Consider the following 21,033-nt stretch of genomic DNA (forward strand, 5'->3'; position numbering starts at 1 on the left):
TTTGGTAGAATCTTAACAATATTTATATCCCTTTTTCTGACAATTCCATTTAGGAAATGCATCATATTTAGCAGTAGTTACATAGATATGACTGGGTGGCACTGTATTCTGAGCACTTTAACAACAGTAATCATATTTTGTGGCTGTAAGTCCAGTTGGAATTGAATTTAGAGAGGCTCAGTAACTTACCCAGGATCACGCAACTTTTAAGTAACAAAATCAGGCATTTAAACCCCAGGACTCTGGCTTCAGAGTCTGTGCTTTTACCTATCATACCAAGTAGAAATAATTAATTCCCTGGTGGCTCAAATGGTAAAGCGTCTGTCTACAATGTGGGAGACCCGGATTTGATCTCTGGGTTGGGAAGACCCCCTGGAGAAGGAAATGGCATCCCCCTCCAGTACTATTGCCTGGAAAATCGCATGGACAGAGAAGCCTGGTAGGCTACAGTCCATGGGGTTGCAAAGAGTTGGACACGACTGAGCGACTCCACTCCACTCCAGAAATAATTAAACAAAAGCAAAACATCATGGGCATGAAGATATTTGCTTATAAATAGCAAGAGGAATATTCTGTTTATATTCAACAATCTAGAGTAGTTATTAAATCCAAGTTCCATGATGTGTTTTATATCTCTCTTCTTTCTTTTTTACATCTCTCATCCTGCCATATGTGTCATATAATAGGCTGTAAAACAGTTGTTGGTTAATTTATAATTATAGGTAAATCTTTGGGATAATATCCTTGGAGAATAAGTTTCTTATTTCAGCTACTGAATAGATTTTACAGTTCTTACAAATTATGTACCCACTTCCTTTTAATGTGTCCTTGTTTTTCTCTCCTTTATTTTTGATGCCTCAGATCATTTCTTTATCCACCTTTCAGGTATCAGCCTGGTGGACGATACCTCTCAATGTCTCGCAGCAGAATATTCGATGATGTTTAAAGTCTGTAGGAATTTCTGGAATAGCTAACCAAGATCAACAAACAAGTTCAGTCTTTATGAACATCCGTATGCTCTAGAATTTACTACTGAACTCCCAGTGAAAAGTGTCGGATAAAAAAGGCACTAAAAATTAATCAGATCTTAGTCATAATGGCTTATTATTCATTGAATATCGTCTTTATTTCTAAAAGGATTTGTTGCATACCATTCCTGAAATGTCTGCCTTAGAAGTACAGTTAGAATGGAAGGATTTAATTCATGATCAAGATCAGTATATATTGAAAACATGTAGTTCAGTTTGTTTCAGATTAATTTTTTCAGGAAAAATTGTTTTAAAGATTCAAGGAAGCCATAGTTAAAACTGAGTAATATTATAGTTTTATTATAGTGATTTACGTATTTGTTCTTTCTAAAAAATATGTTGATCCTTTATTTCCCAAAGAGATGGAGACCTCAGTAATAACCATATTTATAAAACCCATGTCTTAAAACAAGGCTTACTTACCAGACATAACTGAATGTAGAAAGCCCTTTTTCAACACTATATGCAAATTAGTTAGGTTTTTGCATGTATATTTAAGAGTATACTTCAACTGATAGTGTTTGTATCTTCAGCATGTGTACTTTAATCAGGTGGTGAATTATTCTTTCAGTCTTTGGTAGTAACTGCAAGTTGTCTTATGCTTTTGGTATTGCTTTGTAAAAGATTTTCATTTCAGAGAGGAATGTTCACCTTTACCATTTAAGTGATTTAAGTGTTGATCATTCCATTCAAGGAGAATCATAATTTTTAATGGTAAATAGTGGGGTTTTGGTGCCTCAGATGGTAAAGCGTTTGCCTGCAGTGTGGGAGACCCGGGTTCGATCCCTGGGTTGGGAACATCCCCCTGGAAAAGGAAATGGCAACCAGCTCCAGTACTCTTGCCTGGAGAATCCCATGGATGGAGGAGCCTGCTGGGCTACAGTCCATGGGGTCGTAAAGAGTCGGACATGACTGAGTGACTTCACTTTAATAGCCAAAGAGTCCCACAAAATTCTCCACTGTTAAAAGGTGGCTGTTTATTCCTTGTGAAAAAGAATATCTGGTTATTTAAAGATAAAAAGTGAGTCCATTTACTGTTACTGCTAACACTTAAATTGTGGTTTATAGAAAACTACTTTAGAATGGAGATATGTAAGAACTTGTTGCTTAAACATGTTATCATTTTAAGTTGAGTTTTTAAAATTTTGTGTTTAAACCAAAGTTACATATTACATTTTAAATCATCAGTGTTTTATGCACAGTGACTATAGTTCAGCACATTTTGCAAAAAGAGTTGTTTATGTCCCTGAAATATTTGCAACTCTTTGAGAATCCATACCATGGGTTCACCCAGTGGTGACTGTACTTGAGCTTCCCCACGGCCATCTTAGTTTCCCTTGATCCTAAAAGTAGTGCTCATTTTCACTCTTAAGTATTCCAGTTTGAGGATGAATTATATAGTCACCTGACAATTTGATTATATGTTTCTTAAAGGTCATTTTTCCCTGAATCATAATTTTAAATGTTTTATTTCTCTCTTTTCTTGGTGTTACCATGTAAATATGTTAGAAGCCAGTTTTAGGCAGATACTAAAAGGATAGTGTTATCATCCTAATTATCTTATTTTCTTAAATTTTTATCATCTTTAAGATTAGATCCCTTTTAAAATAATTATCAGTCAATAGATTTTCCTCTAAATCGAAATTATATAGACTACCCATTTAAGAAGACACACACACACAGCCTTTTATTGTGAAGCATGGTCAGAGAGCAATAGGCCAAGAGCACAGATAATTTAACACTAATTTCATGACTGACCATTGAAACCTTGGGCAAATCAGGTAACCTTTCTGTGCCTCAGTTTCTTCATTTTCAAAATGAAGAGGATACTTGCTATTTACCTACTGATCTACCTCACAAAGAAGTTGTGAGGGTATTGAGTTGATGTTTATATAGTGGCGTTTAAAAAGACAAAATAAGTTAATAGCTATGCTGGTTTTCCACACAAGTGGTATTTGAAGATACTAGATAGGAAACGGATCACCCCAGAAAGTGGTCCAGTTTCTTATTATTACAGAGAAGCTTACAAGTTCCCAAAGCAAAAACTCTTTCTGGAGTAAGTAATCAAAATCCTGTGAAAATAATATTGTTTTCTTATTTAGTCTTTGAGTTTACTTTGGAATATGTTCCTTAAGTATAATGTTGTTTCTCATAGGTTTTATCATGAAACTCAGATGCTATTGTAGAAGTAGAAGCAGAAAAAGAGAAGAAATGATCCAGTTACTTTTATAATTTATAATACTCTAAGATATATTGATAGAAATATGTAAAAGATGTACTACTTTATTTTATTATTAGTTTTTTAAATGATTATAATAATTGGAGTGTATGTAATACTTCTATAAAACAGTATAGATCCCCTTTATGACTTTTGAGTTATTTCCAAAATAATTTTGGTTGTTTAAGTGATCCAGAGTATTCAATTGTTTAAGCAGAATTTATGTTACAGGATTTCATATATGATCATATAGGAAGATTACCTGGCTGGGTAATTTTGTGTTTGGAAGTTAATTATTTAATCCCTGAAGTCTTAAGAGTTTATTGCTGGGGAACTAAGTTAATATTTGTTAAGCAACTTTGTAAAAACTGTAATATGAACAAAAGCTTTCTGTTTTGAGAATCTTACTAAAATGACATCTACTGCAAAACATTACTACTAAATTCATATACTTTACATGCAAAGTACATTTCTTGAAGAATTACTTCTGACAATTACTTTTTGAGTGTTTCTTATATTGTAATAGATTCCTAGTTAAACTTTCTAAATTATTTTTCTAAATAATTGTTAAAATATTCAGTAAGCCAGTGTTTAGTAAGCCATTGCAGAAAATAACAATTAGTAATCTGTTAATTTCATGGATCTGTAAGTTGCTATTAACTTATGTTATTACATCAATAATTTGTTATTATTAGAACTTTTAAAAAAAGTCATTATTAAAATAAGACTAATTATTAGAATTTGTTCTCTTACCAGATGAACAGGGACTTTGGAATAATTTCATTATACTAGAGGCCCTCATTTCACAAGAGTCATAAGAACTAAATAAGAACTTTCAAGGGTTTTTAATTTATAAAGAATAGATCAGAGGATTGGACAATCAAAACTTTTTTAAAAATTGCTGCCAATTTGTTTTCAGACACTACTATTTGATTAGATTATCAGTTCTTAAATGTATGCTGGTTGTATACCCAAATGAAATTAAATGTGGATAGGAAAGTCTGTGTTTTTTTAAGTATATTTTAGAATATTAATGAAGGAATTCATTGATATACAACAGCAAACCTCATTTTTGTATACGTGTAGTACATTTAGAGAATGTTCTTGATTTTTGTGTAGATTACTGTTTTAAAGGAAAAATAAACTCTCCATAATTTTAATTCACACTGTTCAGTAATGTGAGTTTTATATTTGTGATTTGTGTGGGCCATGCCTGAAAATCACAAGGATAAATATATTTGCACTAAGAGGCAGAACATATCCCTGAGAAATCTTAACGTACTTGAATCTCCAAAGTGTAATGGATAGTATTTATTAAGGCCTAAATGTTAATAAGTAAATGGATTTAGACTTTTATCTTTCCTTTCTTTTCTCCCTTCCTCCTTTCATTCCTTTTATACCTTCCTTCCTCTCTGAAGCCTGTCTTTATAGTATGGCTTATAATGAGCTGACATATTTTTCTTCCGTTTGGTGTATACAGTTGTTTTTGATGGTTAGTACACTCAAAAGGTGGTAGTTCTGACTACAGATCCCACTACTTGAATGGTAGTATTGCACTTAAAGTAGTACAACAGATTTTGCTAGACAACCAAGCAACATCTGGATGTAAATATGAGGGATACTAGCTCACTGTGTTGGCCTTTTCGCCACTAAGTAGGACTCTTCAGTAAAATGAAATATTCTCAGTGTAGATGTTTTAGCATAAAATTGCATTTCTAAAACAAGTGATTTTTAAAAACAAGCAAACAAACCCCAAACATTAAAAACCTTGAGACCTCATTTTATGAAAAGGAGTTTGTAAATAACATCCATCATGTCAAAGTTTTCATTAGAAGAGGTTGAAACAATCTAAGAGTGTTACAGGGAGCCTTCTGAAATATTAATTCCCTTTGTGTGGGTTACTTCTTTTCAATACAGTGACTTATTTTTCTGCCCAGAGACCTGGAAGACTAAGCAGTCTTATTCCCTGTTCTAACTCTGGAGACCAGGTCCTGTGAGCCATCACTGGCATCAGAGCAGCTATTAGCCCTGCCCATCCCAATCCTGTTGCAGTGGAAACACACCCACACTCCTAACTCCTTTTATGTTCAGCTTGGTTTTCCTATCATTTATATCCATTGTGGTAGATTGAAGCCTCATCGCAATTTTAAATTTGTTAATGAAACAAGAATAATGGCATGTTCCTCTTCTCATAGATATCCTAAAAGACTTTTGTTTTTAACACATTCCCTGGAGAGAATTAACCTTTTTTCCTATGAAAATCTTTTCTTTTGTGGTTATCCTGATCTCACATCATTTTGCAAAAGGAGATTTTTACTGTACTTAGTGGAAAAGAGTAGAAAGAATGGTTTACTCTGGCAGACATATGTAAAATAAAGTCATAATTTGTTAATCTGACTGTACAACAACATTTTGAATTGGTATTATTGACACAAATCTTATCAATCTAGTCACTTAGAGCTGTATTTCTCTAAAGAATGCTGGCTAGCATCTTCCCTACTTGGTACGCCAAATCGTAGGGGAGAGACTGTATTTTTTTTTGTTTTTTTAAGCAATCCAATGGATTTGTTTTTGTCCATATTTTGTAAAAAACTTGAACTTTTCTCATTTCGAAGATAGAGAACATGTGGACCTATCTTTTAAATAATTGTAATCTAATATATATATTTATAAATTATAGCATTGGAAAAAGAGCTCTAATAATGATGTTGTTACTTCCTGGTATTTAATTTTTGTAAAGTTTTTTGTAAGTAACTAATTGTAGTTATTACTTTTAAGTAGTTTAAAAATCTTTCTCAAATAAGTTCTGCCCAGGACTTATTTCCTTGGGTCAATATTCTAAAGTTCAGTAGTCTGGTATGAGTTTGAAATATTCCTACATCTCTTCAGTATCTTTTTATATATACCAGTACTCAAGCAAAGTATACCAAAAGCCTAAGTTCTGTGTTGCATTAATAAAGTGCTTGTTATTTATCTAATTCAGTGGATTAAGTGAAGTAGAGAGTAAGTCTTTTCAAATGTGCGTCTGATCATAAACTTCAAAATGTTTATTATGTTAATTTTTGGTGCATGATGCCAAATTTATCCTTAATCAGCCACTACTACCTGGTTGTTGTTTAGTTGCTATTAATAAGTTGTGTCTGACTCTTTTTGCAATCTCTTGGACTGTAGTCTACCAGACTCCTCTGTCCATGGAGTTCTCCAGGTAAGAATACTACCTGGTATGTAATGATAAATGTTTCCCTTTCTGATCAATGGTTTGTAGATATAACTATTTTTCTCTGCAGATTCTCACTAAATATGTATTTGAAAAAAACCTGCAAAGTGCTACCTGTAATTAAGTTAGCATCTTTTGCCTTATCTATGCATAATGTTCTCTCAGTTTGGTTTTGACAGACTCATGGACTTGGAATTGCTTTGTAGTATTTTAACTTATTGTAATGTAATGAATTTTTTGAGATGTTTATTTGATTAGCTGTTAAAATATAGGAAATTATGTAGCTTTGCATGAAATAAAGTACATTTCTACAAGTTACTAAGAACTTTGCTGGTCATTTATGTATTTTCCTTCAACCATCTTTGAGATTATACTCTTTTTAGTAAACTAAGACTTTTTTTGTTCCTTTCAAATTATTAACAGGTATCACAAAAGAAATGTTTTATGATAAATAACTAAATACCTATACTTTAGGCTCCACCTTACTTCCTTCAATGAAGTTGAAAACGGGAAAATCAATGAAAGCAAATACTGAGTCTTTGGAAAGATCAATAAAATTGATGAAACTCTAGCCAGGCTGACAAAGGAAATAGAGTTGCTTTCCCATATACCAAAAATAACAATAAAAATTTGAGATTAAAAATACAACATCATTTACATCTGTCCTACTTAATACAGTAAGAAGAAAAGGAAATAAAAGATATGCAGTTTTGGAAGTAAGAAATAAAACTGTGTTTGTGTGCAGATCATATGATCATCTATGTAGCAGTCTAAAAGAACTGGCTAAAAAAATGAAAACAAAAAACAACAACAAAAAAAAAACCTAAAATGAGTAAATGATTATAGCAAGTTTGCAGGATATAAGGCTAATATAAAAAAGCGAGTCCCTTTCACTTTTACCAGCAATGGAAGAGTAGAATTCAGAATTAAAGGTAATACCATTTACACTAGCATCCCCTAAAATGAAATACTTAGGTATAAATTTAATAAAATATATCTAAGATCTATATGAAGAAAACTACAAACCACCAGTGAAAGAAATCAAAGAACAGAATAAATAGAGATTCCATAATGAGCAGGAAGGCAGGAAGACCCAATATTTCCAGGATGTCAGTTCTTCCCAAACTGACTTATTGATTCAATGTAATCCCAGTTAAAGCCCCAATGAATTATTTTATGGATATTGACAAACTGATTCTAAAGTTTATATGGAGAGGCAAACGACCCAGAAGAGTCAACACAATACTGAAGGAGAACAAAGTTGGAGTACTGACACTAGCGAATTTCAAGACTTAAAATAAAGCTACAATTATCAAGACATTGTGAGATTGTTGAAAGGATAGACAAGTAGACAATGAAACAACAGAGAGCAGAAATACACCCACATAAATATAGTCAATTGATCTTTGACAAAAGAACAAAGGCAATTCAATGGAGAAAGGAGTCTTTAACAAATGATGCTGGAACACTGGACAACCAAATGCAAAAATAATCTAGACATTAACTTCATGCTTTTTACAAAAATTAACTCAAAATGGTTCATAAACCTAAAACACAAAACTTCTAGAAGATAACATGGAAACATAGGTAAACATGGGCTTGGCAGACAATATATATATCACACAAAAATATGTGTGTGTATATATATATATGTACCCAGAGATATGTATAGGAATGACATAATTCATGGCATTATTCATAATAATTTCAACCATAGATAATTCAGTCAACAGAATAGGTTTATTTATTCATCATGATGGATATGTGCATGAATAAGTGGAAATGATTAATTTTTAATACAACTATGTAACAACATGGATAAAACAAAGATATTGTGGATCCAAACAAGTCAGACATGAAAAAATATAGTGTGATTCTGCTTATATGAAGTTCAGAAAAAGATTAAATTGTAGAGTTAAAAAATGAATGCTTTGTAGTAAAATCATGAAGAATAAAAAGAAATTACCATACATGTCAGGCTTACCTTTGAAGAGAAGGAAGGGATTAGTGACTTTGATGAGCACAAGGGAAACTTCTGGATTGCTACCTGTGTCCCCTTTCTTGGGTGGTGGTTTTACAGGTGTCCAGTTGGTGGTAATGAATTGCTTAACAGTACATGCTTTTATGTGTGCTTTGCTATGTGTACATCTTGTTTTATAATAAAGTTTCAAAATATAGAGATTTAAATTACATAGCTTAAAAGTTGGGACTGGAAGAAACTGCGTTATAGTGTTCCAAGGTCATGATTATATTCAGGAGGAGTAAAGATGTTGCTTTAAGCTAGATTTTCAATTGAGGATGCATGCTACAGTCTTCTTTGGTAAGCATTAAAAGAATAGAAATAGGATATAGCAACAAGTAAAGGAAAAATTAAGTGACAAAAAATTTTAACTCAGAACAGCAAAAGAACAGAAACTACCTAAGACTAGAACTTGTTGTTTAGAAATGCATACATAGTTGAGAAAACTGTTAAGTAAAGTCATGGGAAGTGATTTAGTATAGAAATCAGAGTATGCCTCTGATAGGGATGGACATTCAAAGGTATCACTCAGAGAGCCTCAGGGTTACTATGGGCAATGTTTTGTTCCTTATATGTGGGCATTTTGTACAACCATTTTTCTATTTATACTTATCTACTATACATTTATATTTTATGCACTTTTCTGAATATATCTATATTCCAAACTGTAAAAGTTTTCTGAAAAGAAAGATCTGTAAATCACATTAATAATTGAAAGAGTAAAATCACATCTCAAATAGTTGCATAAGATATTTTCATATCATCAACACATATTAAAGTTATATTTTTTAAAAAGCATTTTTTCTGATAATGCATATCTGCATGCATACATAGAGACATGTGTATGTGTAAGAACCTAAAACTACTGCAGAACAATCTTGGGAAAGAACAGAGCTGGAGGAATTAAGCCCCTTGACTTCAGACTGTGCTACAAAGTTACAGTAATGAAAACAGTATGGTACAAAAGCAGACATAGATCAGTGGACAAGAATAGAGAGCTCAGAAATAAACCCATGCACTTATGGTCAATCTATGACAAAGGAGGCAAGGTTATACAGTGGAGAAAAGACAGTCCCTTCAATAACTAGTGCTGGGAAAACTGAAGCTACATGTAAAAGAATGAAATTGTAATTTTCTCTAACACCATATGTAAAAATAAACTCAAAAAGTATTGAAGACCTAAATGTATGACTGGAAACCATAAAACTCCTAGAAGAAATCATAGGAAGAACATTCTTTGACATAAATGGTAGCAATATTTTTTTGATCTGTCTCCTAAAGCAAAGGAAATAAAAGCAAAAATGAATAAATGGGACCTAATTAAACTTAAAAGCTTTTGCACAGCAAAGGAAACCATAAACAAAACAAAAAGACAGCCTACGGTTTGGGAGAAAATATTTGAAAATGATACTATTAAATACCAACAAGAGATTAATATCCACAGCTCATACAACTCAATGTCAAAAATAAAAAAGCAAAACCCAAACAACCTAATTAAACAATGAGCAGAAGACCTGAGTAGATATTTTCCCAAAGATGATATATAGATGGCCAACAGGCTCATGAAAAGATATTCTACATTGCTAATTACAATGAGATATCACCTCACACTTAGAATGTCTATCACCAAAAATAACACAAGTAACAAATATTGGCTAGGATGTGGAGAAAAGGGAACCCTTACAACACTATTGGTAGGTAAAATTGTGCAGCCATTGTGGAAAACAATGGAGGTTTCTCAAGAAACTAAAAATAGAACTGCCATATGACCCAATAATTCCACTCCTGGGAATTGGAAACAATACACACACCCCAGTGTTCATAGCAGCATTATTTACAATTGCCAAGGTATGGAAGCAACCTGAGTCCATCAACAGATGAATGGATAAAGACGATGTTGTATATTCATACAACAGAATACTACTCAGCCATTAAAAAGAATGAAATTTTGTCATTTGCAGCAGCATGGATAGTCTTGGAGGATATGATGGTAAGTGAAATAAGTCAGGCAAAGACAAATAATGTATGATATCTTTTACATTTGGAATCTAAAAAATGACAACAAAGTAGTGAATATAACAACAACAAACAAAAAAAAAACCAGACTCAGAAAACAGACTAGTGTTTACCAGTGGGGAGAGGAAAAGAGGGAGGGGCAATATAAATGTAGGGGATGAAGAGGTACAAACAATTATGTAGAAAATAAGCTACAAGGATACATTGTACAATACAGGAAATATAGCCTATATTTTATAATAACTATAAATGGAGTATAACTTTTAAAAATTGTGAATCACTATTTTATGCTATAACATGGCACATGAACTGTATTTCAATTAAAAAATAATAAATGAAAAAAGACAACAATGAAAAAATAAGCATTCTTTTTTCTAATAAAAGAATACATATATTCATACATATCTATAGGCATATATGAATGCAAAACTACTGCAAATGTCATCCTTTATGCTATAATCTTTACCTTTAAGACCCAAAGAAAGCCAAGGATACCTACCATCACCACTTCTTTTAACATTGTATGTTCCATAATCATAAGAAGAGAAAAATAAAAGACCTAAGAATGAGAAAGTTTTATTTGACATGATTATGTATGTGGGAGATCCCAAAATACACAAATTATAAGAATTGATAAGAAAGTGGCATCTTTTAATATGGTATTTGGGGCCCCTGAACCCTGGTTAGGTCAGAGACTCCCCAGTAAACCCAATCCTCAGACTCATATTTGTTTAAAAAAAAGGGGGTGGGGTGAGTGAGATGGCTTATAATACAGTGCTCATTAGTGTGAGGATTATAATCAAATAATGGAAGTACCAAGCGAAATGCTGCCCCGCAGAAGACTTGTTATTTAAGAAACACCAAGTATCCATGTGGTTAAGTTGATCCTCTTCCTGCAGGTCCTTATCTGGAAGTCATTTCTGGGGGAACATCCCTGCTTAATTTTTCTTCTTAGCACTTAGCTCTATCTAACATACTGTGCTTAGTTGCTCAGTCGTGTCTGACTCTTTGCGATCCCGTGGACTGCAGCCCTCCAGGCTCCTCTGTCCATGGGGTTCTCCAGGCGAGGATACTGGAGTGGGTTGCCATGCTCTCCAGGGGATCTTCTCAACACAGGGATTAAACCCGGGTCTCTCTCATTTACTGTCTGAGCCCCTAGGGACGGGGATTCTGCCTGGCCAAATTCTGAAAATCATCAGAGCTTAGCACTAACATACTATACACTATTTCTCACCTCTTTCCTCAGACATAAGCTCCAAAAGGAATCATTTTTGTTTACAGAACCACTTGTGCCTGACCCATAATAGATACTCAATTTGTGTTGAATCAGTAGATTAACTTACTCAGTTTCCATCCTGCCCTGATCTGAGCTGCTGCATGATATTAGGTACTGGGGATTGTTCAATAGGATATCAATAGGAGGAGCCTTGTGACATCTTTTAAACCTCACATCTTTGTCTTTTCCCTGTGAGGGTTGGAGATTAGATTAGATGTGTGAGTATTAGAATTAGTAAGAAAGGAGAGAGGTCCAGAAAAGAGGGCATGGGAATACCAAAGGAAGACTCCTGGTATTCTGAGTTGGCATTTTGGGCCAGTGCTGCTCAGAGTGTCACCTGCCCACTTTGAAGAGGGACTTAACCGATGTGATTTTTGTAGAGACTCCTCAGCCCTGGATTTGTAGGCAGGATTTCTCAAAACTGTCCCACATGTTACTTTAAATGTTTTTAAAACTTAATGAAAGCCTCCCAACTGATTTACATGAAATCAATAGTAGCATACAGACAGAATCAGTATACTGACTGCTAGACTAATTAGATTGTGTCTGTGGGGCTTCCCTGGGCATCTCTGGGGTAAAGAATCCTCCTGCAATGCAGGAGACACAGGTTCAATCCCTGGGTGGGGAAGATCCCCTGGAGAAGGAAATGGCAACCCAGTCCAGTGTTCTTGCCTGGAAAACCCCATGGACAGAGGAACCTGGTGGGCTACAGTCCATGGGTCACAAAGATTCGGACACAATTTAGTGACTGAACAACAATAACAACAACTTTCATAATACCTAGTTCTTTCCTTTGGAAGACTTAACATCTTACTTTTTAATCTGTTATTTGTAATGATTTGTAATGTCTCTCTTTCCAGTCAAACTGCCAGCTCCATGAGCTCAGAAGTCATGTTTGCCTTCCTCACTATCGGTCCACAGAGTGTACCATAGTGTACAGCATTTAACAGATGATAAACAACTGCTGCATTATCTAAAGGTCAAGATTTATAGATATATTAAACCAAAGTATAAATCTTTCTTGACTAGGATTTTGCAGTTAATGAAACCCTTTGAAATTGTTCCAGATATAACTTGGAAAATTATCCTCATTCAGTCATTGAATTCAAGAAGACTCCTTGCACTATTGCTTTCTGGACTTAAACTAGCTATCTGCTTTTTTTCCCAATCCAATCAGAAGATGCTCATCAACCTCCTATAGCCTAAACTGACTATGCATTTGGTCATATTTATTCTCCCCATTGATAACCTCACGCTCTTTTGGAAGAAGCCTACTGTACATGTCTCACTGATGAGATGTCAGTTTCCTCTTATTTGCTTCCAATAATTATCAGTAATCATCCTCAGAGGAAGGATTTTCTCATTGAAACAGAAGTTTCAACACCATTTGTCCCAACATTAGTTCATTCCATCTTCTTTCTCCTGAAACCAATTTTAAATATACTTGAACCATTTAAATATATGTGAATGGTGATATACCCTGTGTCCTTATATAGTTAGGGTAAATGCATGTTTGCCTTCTGTCTCCCTCCAGAACTGATATTCTCAACCCTGGCTTCATATTAGAATCACTTGAGGAACTTTGAAAGCATACTTATGTCTAGGTCCTTTTTCAGAATGTCTTATGTAGATTACTTATGGGGAGGGAAGTCCAGGCAAAGATGTATCTGTACAGCTCCCAGGAATTACAGTCCACAAGGTAGAGACTCTCCCTTCCACAGCCACGTCTCTGTTTCCCCAACTTCGCACAGGTTTTCTCCTCAAGGTTTTCTCTAAGTGTCAGGCCTCTTTAACAAAAGGAGGTCAGAGTTGACTGCTGCTCATTCAGAGTGTCAGCTGACTGCCTGACTCCTGGGCCAATTTGTTTGTCCTGAGATTTTTAAGTGTAGAATCCCTTAGGTGGGGGCATTTCCCAAATGCTATATAAATTAGCAAATGTTTAAACATTATGAAAAGAAAATGATGCCCCAGTAAAGCAAAGTAAAACCTCAAGTAAGAGCTGATACAGGATATTACCCCTCACCAGGGTTTTCAGAAACTATCACAGAAGAGGCCCTTGGGATGAAGAGAAATATAAAGTCCTCATTCACTGGCTCTTAAACAAGAGTCGCAGGTGAACTGTGGCTTTCTTTTTGAAGAATTTGCTGCCAGTGGAATGTGAAGACATCTGTTGGCGCAACAGTTGAAAACGGGACCAGCAGGTGTCATTGGCACATGCCTTTTAGAGTGGTTTGTCCAATAAAAAAAAAAAAAAAAAGACTTGAGTTTATGAGAGTCTGTCATCAAGGAATCAAGTCCTACACACAGGTACATTTGAGAACAAAGTTAGCATAGAATTGAAGGTAATACCCAGCATCATGAATGAGCTTCCGTATTCAGCCAGTAGAGAGAGATTAGAGACACCAGCCATAGCTGGTAAGATCATCCAGAGCAGGAAGAGCATTAAATGATGGGTACTATTTAAATTAGGGGAAGAATGGCAGAAGGAAGAAAGCTAGAACACTCTAAACACCAGAAAGAATGGTAGCAAAGACAAAAACAAGGAAATGAATAAATGTGGGCTTATCATTTAAATAAATTGCTAAATAGTTCTCCAACCTTTGGCCGTATGTACATCCTTGTCAACATTACTGTTGTCAGTCTTTTTCATTTTAAACATTCTTGTGAGGGTGAAATGGTACCTCTAGTTTCAACTTTCATTTCCTTTATGTCCAATGATGTTAAACATTTTTCTATGTGTTAACAGCTGTTTTTATATCTTCCTTTTTGAACTGTCTGTTCATCTTTGCTCTTTTTTTTTTTTTTTTTTTTTGGAGTGATCCACACATTCAGATCCAGAAACCTCCACCATAGAGAAGGTCATGTCGGTCCACCTCTTTCTTTCCCCCTTACCTTATAAAACAGAAACAAACCAAGAAACAGAAAATAGCCCAATTTTTAGTTAGGTTGTTTGTCTTTTTATTCAGTTCAGTTCAGTTCAGTCGCTCTGTCGTGTCTGACTCTGCGAACCCATGGACTGCAGCACACCAGGCCTCCCTGTCCATCACCAACTCCCAGAATTTACTCAAACTCAAGTCCATTGAGTCAGTGATGCCATCCAACCATCTCATCCTCTGTTGTCCCCTTCTCCTCCTGCCCTCAGTCTTTCCCAGCATCAGGGTCTTTTCAAATGAGTCAGTTCTTCACATCAGGTGGCCAAACTATCGGGAGTTTCAGCTTCAACATCAGTCCTTCCAATGAATATTCAGGACTGATTTCTTTTAGAATGGACTGGTTCAATTTCCTTGCTGTCCAGGGGACTCTCAAGAGTCTTCTACAACACCACAGTTCAAAAGCATCAATTCTCAGCTTTCTTTATAGTCCCAACTCTCACAACCATACATGACTACTGGAAAAACCAAAGCTTTCACTAGATAGATGGACCTTTGTTGGCAAAGTAATGTCTCTGCTTTTTAATATGCTGTCTAGGTTGGTCATAACTTTTCTTCCAAGGAGCAAGGGTCTTTTAATTTCATGGCTGTAGTCACCATCTGCAGTGATTTTGGAGCCAAAAAAATTAAAGTCTTTTTTATTAATAAACTATTAATCTATTAATTGCTTTGTACAAGTTCTTTATATGTTTTGGAATAAAGATCTTCCATGGATAGCCTGTTTGCTTTCTTACTTGTCTTTTGATGAACAGAGGGATTTATGTTTGATGGACCCTGGTTTATCAATTTAATTGTTTAAGAAATTTTTGCTGTCTCCAAGTCATAAGGGTATTCTCCTATGCTTTCTCTTTCCTTAAGTTTTATGGTTTTAGATTTTTACATTTAGGCCATGATCCATCTTGAATTAAAGTCTGTACCTATATGATTTAGGGGAATATGGTTTTTTAAAAAATATATAAGTATTAATTCTTTTGCTTCAAAACAGCTTTCTGGGAGTGTGTGAGTGTTGAATTTATAGATCAATTTCTGGGAGAATAGAGATCTTAACAATTTTGAGCTTTCAGAGCCAGTGACTTTGTATATCTTTTAATTTCAGTAATCCTTTGTAGAGTTTAGAGGTCATGGACAATTTGTTGCTAGATTTAATCTTAGGCATGTAATGTTTCTGGATTTTTTTAGATTTTAATTCCAATAGTTTCTGCTATTAGACAGAAATACAACTGATTTTTATATATTGACCTTGAGTCCTGCAATTTTGATAAGTTGACTTATTTTACTGGGAATTTTTATCACTTCAGTAGTATTTTCTATGTACACAATGGTGTCTCTGATGGATATCAGTTTTCTTCTTCCTTCCTGATTATTTTATTTATGTATGTATGTATTTATGAATGAATGAACTGGCTAGAGTTTCTACCATGTTGTCGAATACAAATAATAAGAGCAGGCATTTCTACTTTGTTCTTATCTTAGATGGAAAGAGTTCAATGTGTCATCATCAAGTATGATTAGAGACCAAGATTTTTAAAAATACATGCCTTTTATCACATTGAAGAAATTACTTTCAGGACTTCCTTGCTGGTCCAGTGGTTAAGACCCCAAGCTCCCAATGCAGGGGGCCCGGGATTCAAACCCTGGTCAGAGAACTAGATCTGACAGACTGCAAGGAAGATCAAAGGATCCTGCGAGCTGCAACTAAGACATGGAGCAGCTAAGTAAATATTTTTTTTAATTCTTTTCTATTCCTAGTTATGCTGAGAATTTCTATAATAAAAGGGTAATGATTTCTGTCAAAATTTTTTTTTGCATCTATTGAAAAGATCATATGGTACTTCATTTTTACTCTGTTATTGTGGTGAGTTACAATAATTCATTTTGTTGATATTACCTTTGCTATGCAGGGCTTCCCTGATAGCTCAGTTGGCAAACAATCTGCCTGCAATGTGGGAGACCTGGGTTCCATCCCTGAGTTGGGAAGATCCCCTGGAGAAGGGAAAGGCTACCCACTCCAGTATTCTGGCCTAGAGAAATCCATGAACTGTATAGTCCATGGGGTCACAAAGAGTCAGACACGACTGAGCGAATTTCACTTTCACTTGCTATGCAAAAAACTGTAAGTTTAGATAGATTTATTTTTGCTTTTGTTGCCTTTGCTTTGGGTGTCAAATCCAAAAACAAATCATCACCCAGAACTATGTCAAGGAGCACCTAGTTTTCTTCTAGGAGTTCTCTGGTTTTGGCCTTATTTGGAGGTCTTTTCTGTCTGTTTCAGAGTTGCACTAAAAACCAGCATTGAAGCCAGTCTTGTTTTGAGGGTAGAAAATATCAACGATATCTTCTGGGGTTTTCAGGCCCTGTCCTTCCCAGGGTTAACGTTATAAGGCAGCAAAATTACAAGATGATCTCAGCTTATGCATCAGGAGACTGTGGAAAGACCCCTAGTCCTCTTTTATAAAGCTTATTCAGAATTAGAGTCTCAGCTTTAGAGGTTCAGTCCCCCAAGTAAAGATGTGGACTCCAGAGTTAGGACCCTGATACCTGTTCAGGAACAATGACCTTTTTAAGAGGCCATCAGAGCAATAGTCCTGGAATGGTAGGTCAAGTTCCCTTGGGGATTTGCATGGGGGATATCTTCAGTTTCCCAGGCAGTGCTAGTGGTAAAGAATCCTCCTGCCAGTGCAGGAGACCTAAGAGACCTGGGTTCAATCCTTGGGTCGAGAAGATCCTGTGGAGGAGGAAATGGCAAACTATTCTTGCCTGGAGAGAATCCCATGGACAGAGAAGCCTGGTGGGCTGTGGTCCACGGGGTCATAAAGAGTTGGACACAACTGAAGGGACTTACACTTAGCAAGTCTTGAGTTTGCTACATTAGCAGAGATATTAAGCAGGTACCTGGGGAAATGGAGCTTGATTCTTTGCAACCCCATGAACTATACAGTCCATGGAATTCTCCAGGCCAGAATACTGGAGTGGGTAGCTTTTCCCTTCTCCAGGGGATCGTTCCAACCCAGGGATCAAACCCAGGTCTCCTGCATTGCAACTGGATTCTTTACTAGCTGAGCCGCACGGGAAGCCCAAAAATACTGGAGTGGGTAGCCTATCCCTTCTCCAGCGGATCTTCCCAACCCAGGAATCAAACTGGGGTCTCCTGCATTGCAGGCAGATTTTTTTTTTTTTGCCAACTGAGCTATCAGGGAAGCCCTGGATATGGGCAGTATGAAGTAATTAGAGCCATTAGGTGGGGTAACAAAAGTTTGGGGGAAGGGTCCATAAAACAGGTGGATCCAAGTTACTTGGAGGTGGAGCTGTCATCCATGTGCTCTCTAAACGTCCCGAGCATTACTGGTTCAGTGTTTTCCTGGCAGGGAGGGTGGAGATGATGTGGAGAGCACTGGATTAGCTCACTGACCACTCCTTCTGCTGGCCAGGGTTAGGGAGGGTGAGGGCAGACTAGTGGTTCTCTCACAGAGGGAGGAGGGGCCGGAGAGCAAGAGGTGACAGAAAGGAAGACCACGGGACACCTCACCTCTCACCAAGCTCCCAGCCAGCGCCTTTCCTTCCCCGCCTGCGTGTACCCCGGTGTGTGCAGGGGCACGGGGCTCGGCCCTGGAGCCTCTGCAGGATCCAGGATGGCAGGGCAGCAGGCGCTGCTTCTATTTGGATTTCTGTTGCCTGGACTCCTGTTCTCAGAGGCTGCCAAAATCCTAACTGTGTCCCTGGTGGGTAAGTGCTTGACCGAAGAAGATCCAGAGACAGGCAAAGAGCCCTTGGTGAGAGAGTCGCGTGTTTTTCCCGTCTGAGGCAGGTTTTTTACCCTCGCTGGCCGATGAAGAGGTAGAAGCCATCCATGTGGGTCAGGCATGGTGCTGGGACTAGAAGTTTGAGATCCAGCCCAGTGCAGGAGGCCCCCGGCTGCCTCCTCCAGGGCGTGAGCTGGATATTCAGAGGCTCTCACTAAATATCTGGAGGGCACACAGCAGATGCAAGTAAGGACTATGGCTAACTAGTGGTTTGCAGGGAGGTGGGCGTGTGGGGGGAGGGTATATGGAGGGGAGGAAAGAAAGGGGCCCCTGAGGGCAGCAGTAATATTAAGAATTTTCTGAGGCTGCATGAGAGCCAGGGTGGAGCAGGGAAGATACTACAACAATTAGAAGAGTGGAGTGTTTTGCCCAGAGGAATATATCAGGATACAGGGGTAATCACAGATGGAGCTTCCCTAAGACTTCATTTTAACCCACAGTGGGCACTCATATCACTGAGAATCTTTGAGCTGGAAAGAAACGTAAGTTATCTAATTGAGTTCCCACTAGGCTTTCCTGAGCAGGAAATTAAGGGTCAGGAAAGTGAGGCATCTACTGCAAAGGCAAACAGAAGCCCCTAATGGAACATACCAGATATTTACTCAGGAGCTCCTATCCCTGAGACCATCTTCTCCAAGCTTCCCCTGTCACTCATTTCTCAGTGGGGAGTTTTAAAAATCACTCTGTCTCTATTTGAAATCTTTTTTCTGACTGGTTGTTTGTGAGAAAGCAAGACAGCTTTCTCACCCCCGCTAAGAGTACATTCTTCCCTAGCCTCGGGCTAGTGTGGTTTGTGAGGGGCTGGAAGCCCAGAACGCACTGGGGCTCCCCAGGACCCTCCATGAATAGACGCATGTGTGATTGCCCTTCATCTTGCCCTTTCTCCCAGGTCTAGGGATTAACACGTGGGCAAGTGGTGTGGGAGATCTGTACTTCTCATTTCCTGTTATGTCAGACTGTACAAGTTTGTGTTTAAAAAAAGTTGAGAAATAGGTACACACTATTTTTCTAGCACCATGTGTCTCTAACCTCAGTCTCCAAACATTTGCCATTTGCCACTAACTCCTCTCCTGACTGGCTTTCTCTACTGCTTAGATTCAAGCAGCCTCCCTGTGTCGATGCAGGCTCTAAGAGAATTTAGTGTGATGGAGCTTGAACCTCCCCCAGGGATTAAGCTTCTCTTTCCTTAGGATACCAAGACTATCCTTGGATGGATAGTGTTCCAGTCTCTCATGCATGTAAGATTCTGCAGGCCATCCCACAGTTATCCCACAAGTCCACCCCTGAGTCCTGATGGGTGTGAAACATTTAGGCCTCCACTGAGAAACTTCCTGCTAATTTTATTTGAATCTCAAGCACTTTGACTCTTAACTGATGGCTCCACATCCCTCTGCTGCAGTGGTTACTTCCTGGACTCACATTCAAGCTCCCACAATTCTCGCTCCTATTCCAGCATACATTTCCAAAGAGAAAAATTCCAGAAATAGCTCTGATGGATTGTCCATTAGGAACTCTTCACACTCACATGCATGGCACTGTGCCAAAATTTCTACCAGTGCAGTTATTTTTTCAGGATATGGTGTCTCCCTACGCTCCTGGCTAAAAGGCAGTGTGTACCTTAGGATCAGGAACTCCTTAGGACCTAAGCACTGAGAAGCTTATCACACTGACATGGAGACCAGAGTCACAGGAGGAAGTCTTTAATGGAGGTTTGCCACTTGTCAAGGAGCTGGGCTAGCAGGCTCTGGGGGGTGGGGGCGGAGGGGGAAGGGGTTGGGGGCAGGTTGGACATACTCAGAATGAGATGGAGAGACTGATGGCACTCCTTTCCTCCACTCCCCATCAGCTCTCTGCTTCCCTCCCTCTCCTCTCCTGGATTTATCAGCCCGTCAATTGTAGAATCTCTACTCTCATCATCATAAAAATGAACTTATGCTTTGTTCTTAGGTGGAAGCCATTTTCTACTGATGAATCAGATTGCTCAGATTCTTCAAGATCATGGTCATAATGTCACCATGCTTCTCCAAAGGGGAAATTTATTCCTACCAGGTACCTTTCCCCATTAATTATTTAAAAAAAAATTATTTTCCCCACCAATCCTTGATTTCCTATATTCTTGGAAAGAAACTAATGCTTTTTGCATAGAAGGGCTTTTCAGATAGTTTCTTTAAATCTAATTGGATTAAAAGAAGGAAAAGCGCGCGCGCGTGCGCGTGTGTGTGTGTGTGTGTGTGTGTGTGTGTGTGTGTGTGTGTGTCTATGTAAGCTATAGGAAAGCTTCTTGGCCCTGTTCACCAGGACTCTGTATGGGCTTCCCAGATGGCTCAATGGTAAAGAACCCGCCTGACAATGCAGGAGATATAAGAGCTGTGGGTTTGATCCCTGGGTTGGGACGATCCCCTGGAGTAGGAAGTGGCAAACCACTCCAGTATTCTTGCCTGGAAAAGTCCATGGTCAGAGGAGCCTGGCGGGGTACAGTCCATGGGGTCGCAGAGTCAGATATGACTGAAGCAACTTAGCATGAGCAT

General features: G+C 37.4%; 2 protein-coding genes across 5 annotated transcripts in view; both read left to right on the forward strand.

The window, feature by feature from the left end:
* Positions 1–6,781, forward strand: part of LMBRD2 (LMBR1 domain containing 2) — a 47,972-nt gene extending 41,191 nt beyond the window's left edge. For 2 of the 4 annotated variants that reach the window (XM_061129954.1, XM_061129958.1), the window contains one exon: positions 862–6,781. In XM_061129954.1, coding sequence (XP_060985937.1) covers positions 862–946 — 85 coding nt within the window. In that variant the 3' untranslated portion in view covers positions 947–6,781. The remainder of the gene's footprint in view (positions 1–861) is intronic. The other 2 variants (XM_061129955.1, XM_061129957.1) reach the window with 2 other exon arrangements.
* Positions 6,782–16,185: 9,404 nt separating this feature from the next.
* Positions 16,186–21,033, forward strand: part of UGT3A2 (UDP glycosyltransferase family 3 member A2) — a 33,499-nt gene continuing 28,651 nt past the window's right edge. The window contains exons 1-2 of the mRNA XM_061129959.1: positions 16,186–16,420; positions 20,453–20,554. Of these exons, the coding sequence (XP_060985942.1) occupies positions 16,408–16,420; positions 20,453–20,554 (115 nt within the window). The 5' untranslated portion in view covers positions 16,186–16,407. The remainder of the gene's footprint in view (positions 16,421–20,452; positions 20,555–21,033) is intronic.

The sequence above is a fragment of the Dama dama genome, chromosome 25 (genome assembly GCF_033118175.1).
Source record: "Dama dama isolate Ldn47 chromosome 25, ASM3311817v1, whole genome shotgun sequence".
NCBI lineage: Eukaryota > Metazoa > Chordata > Mammalia > Artiodactyla > Cervidae > Dama > Dama dama.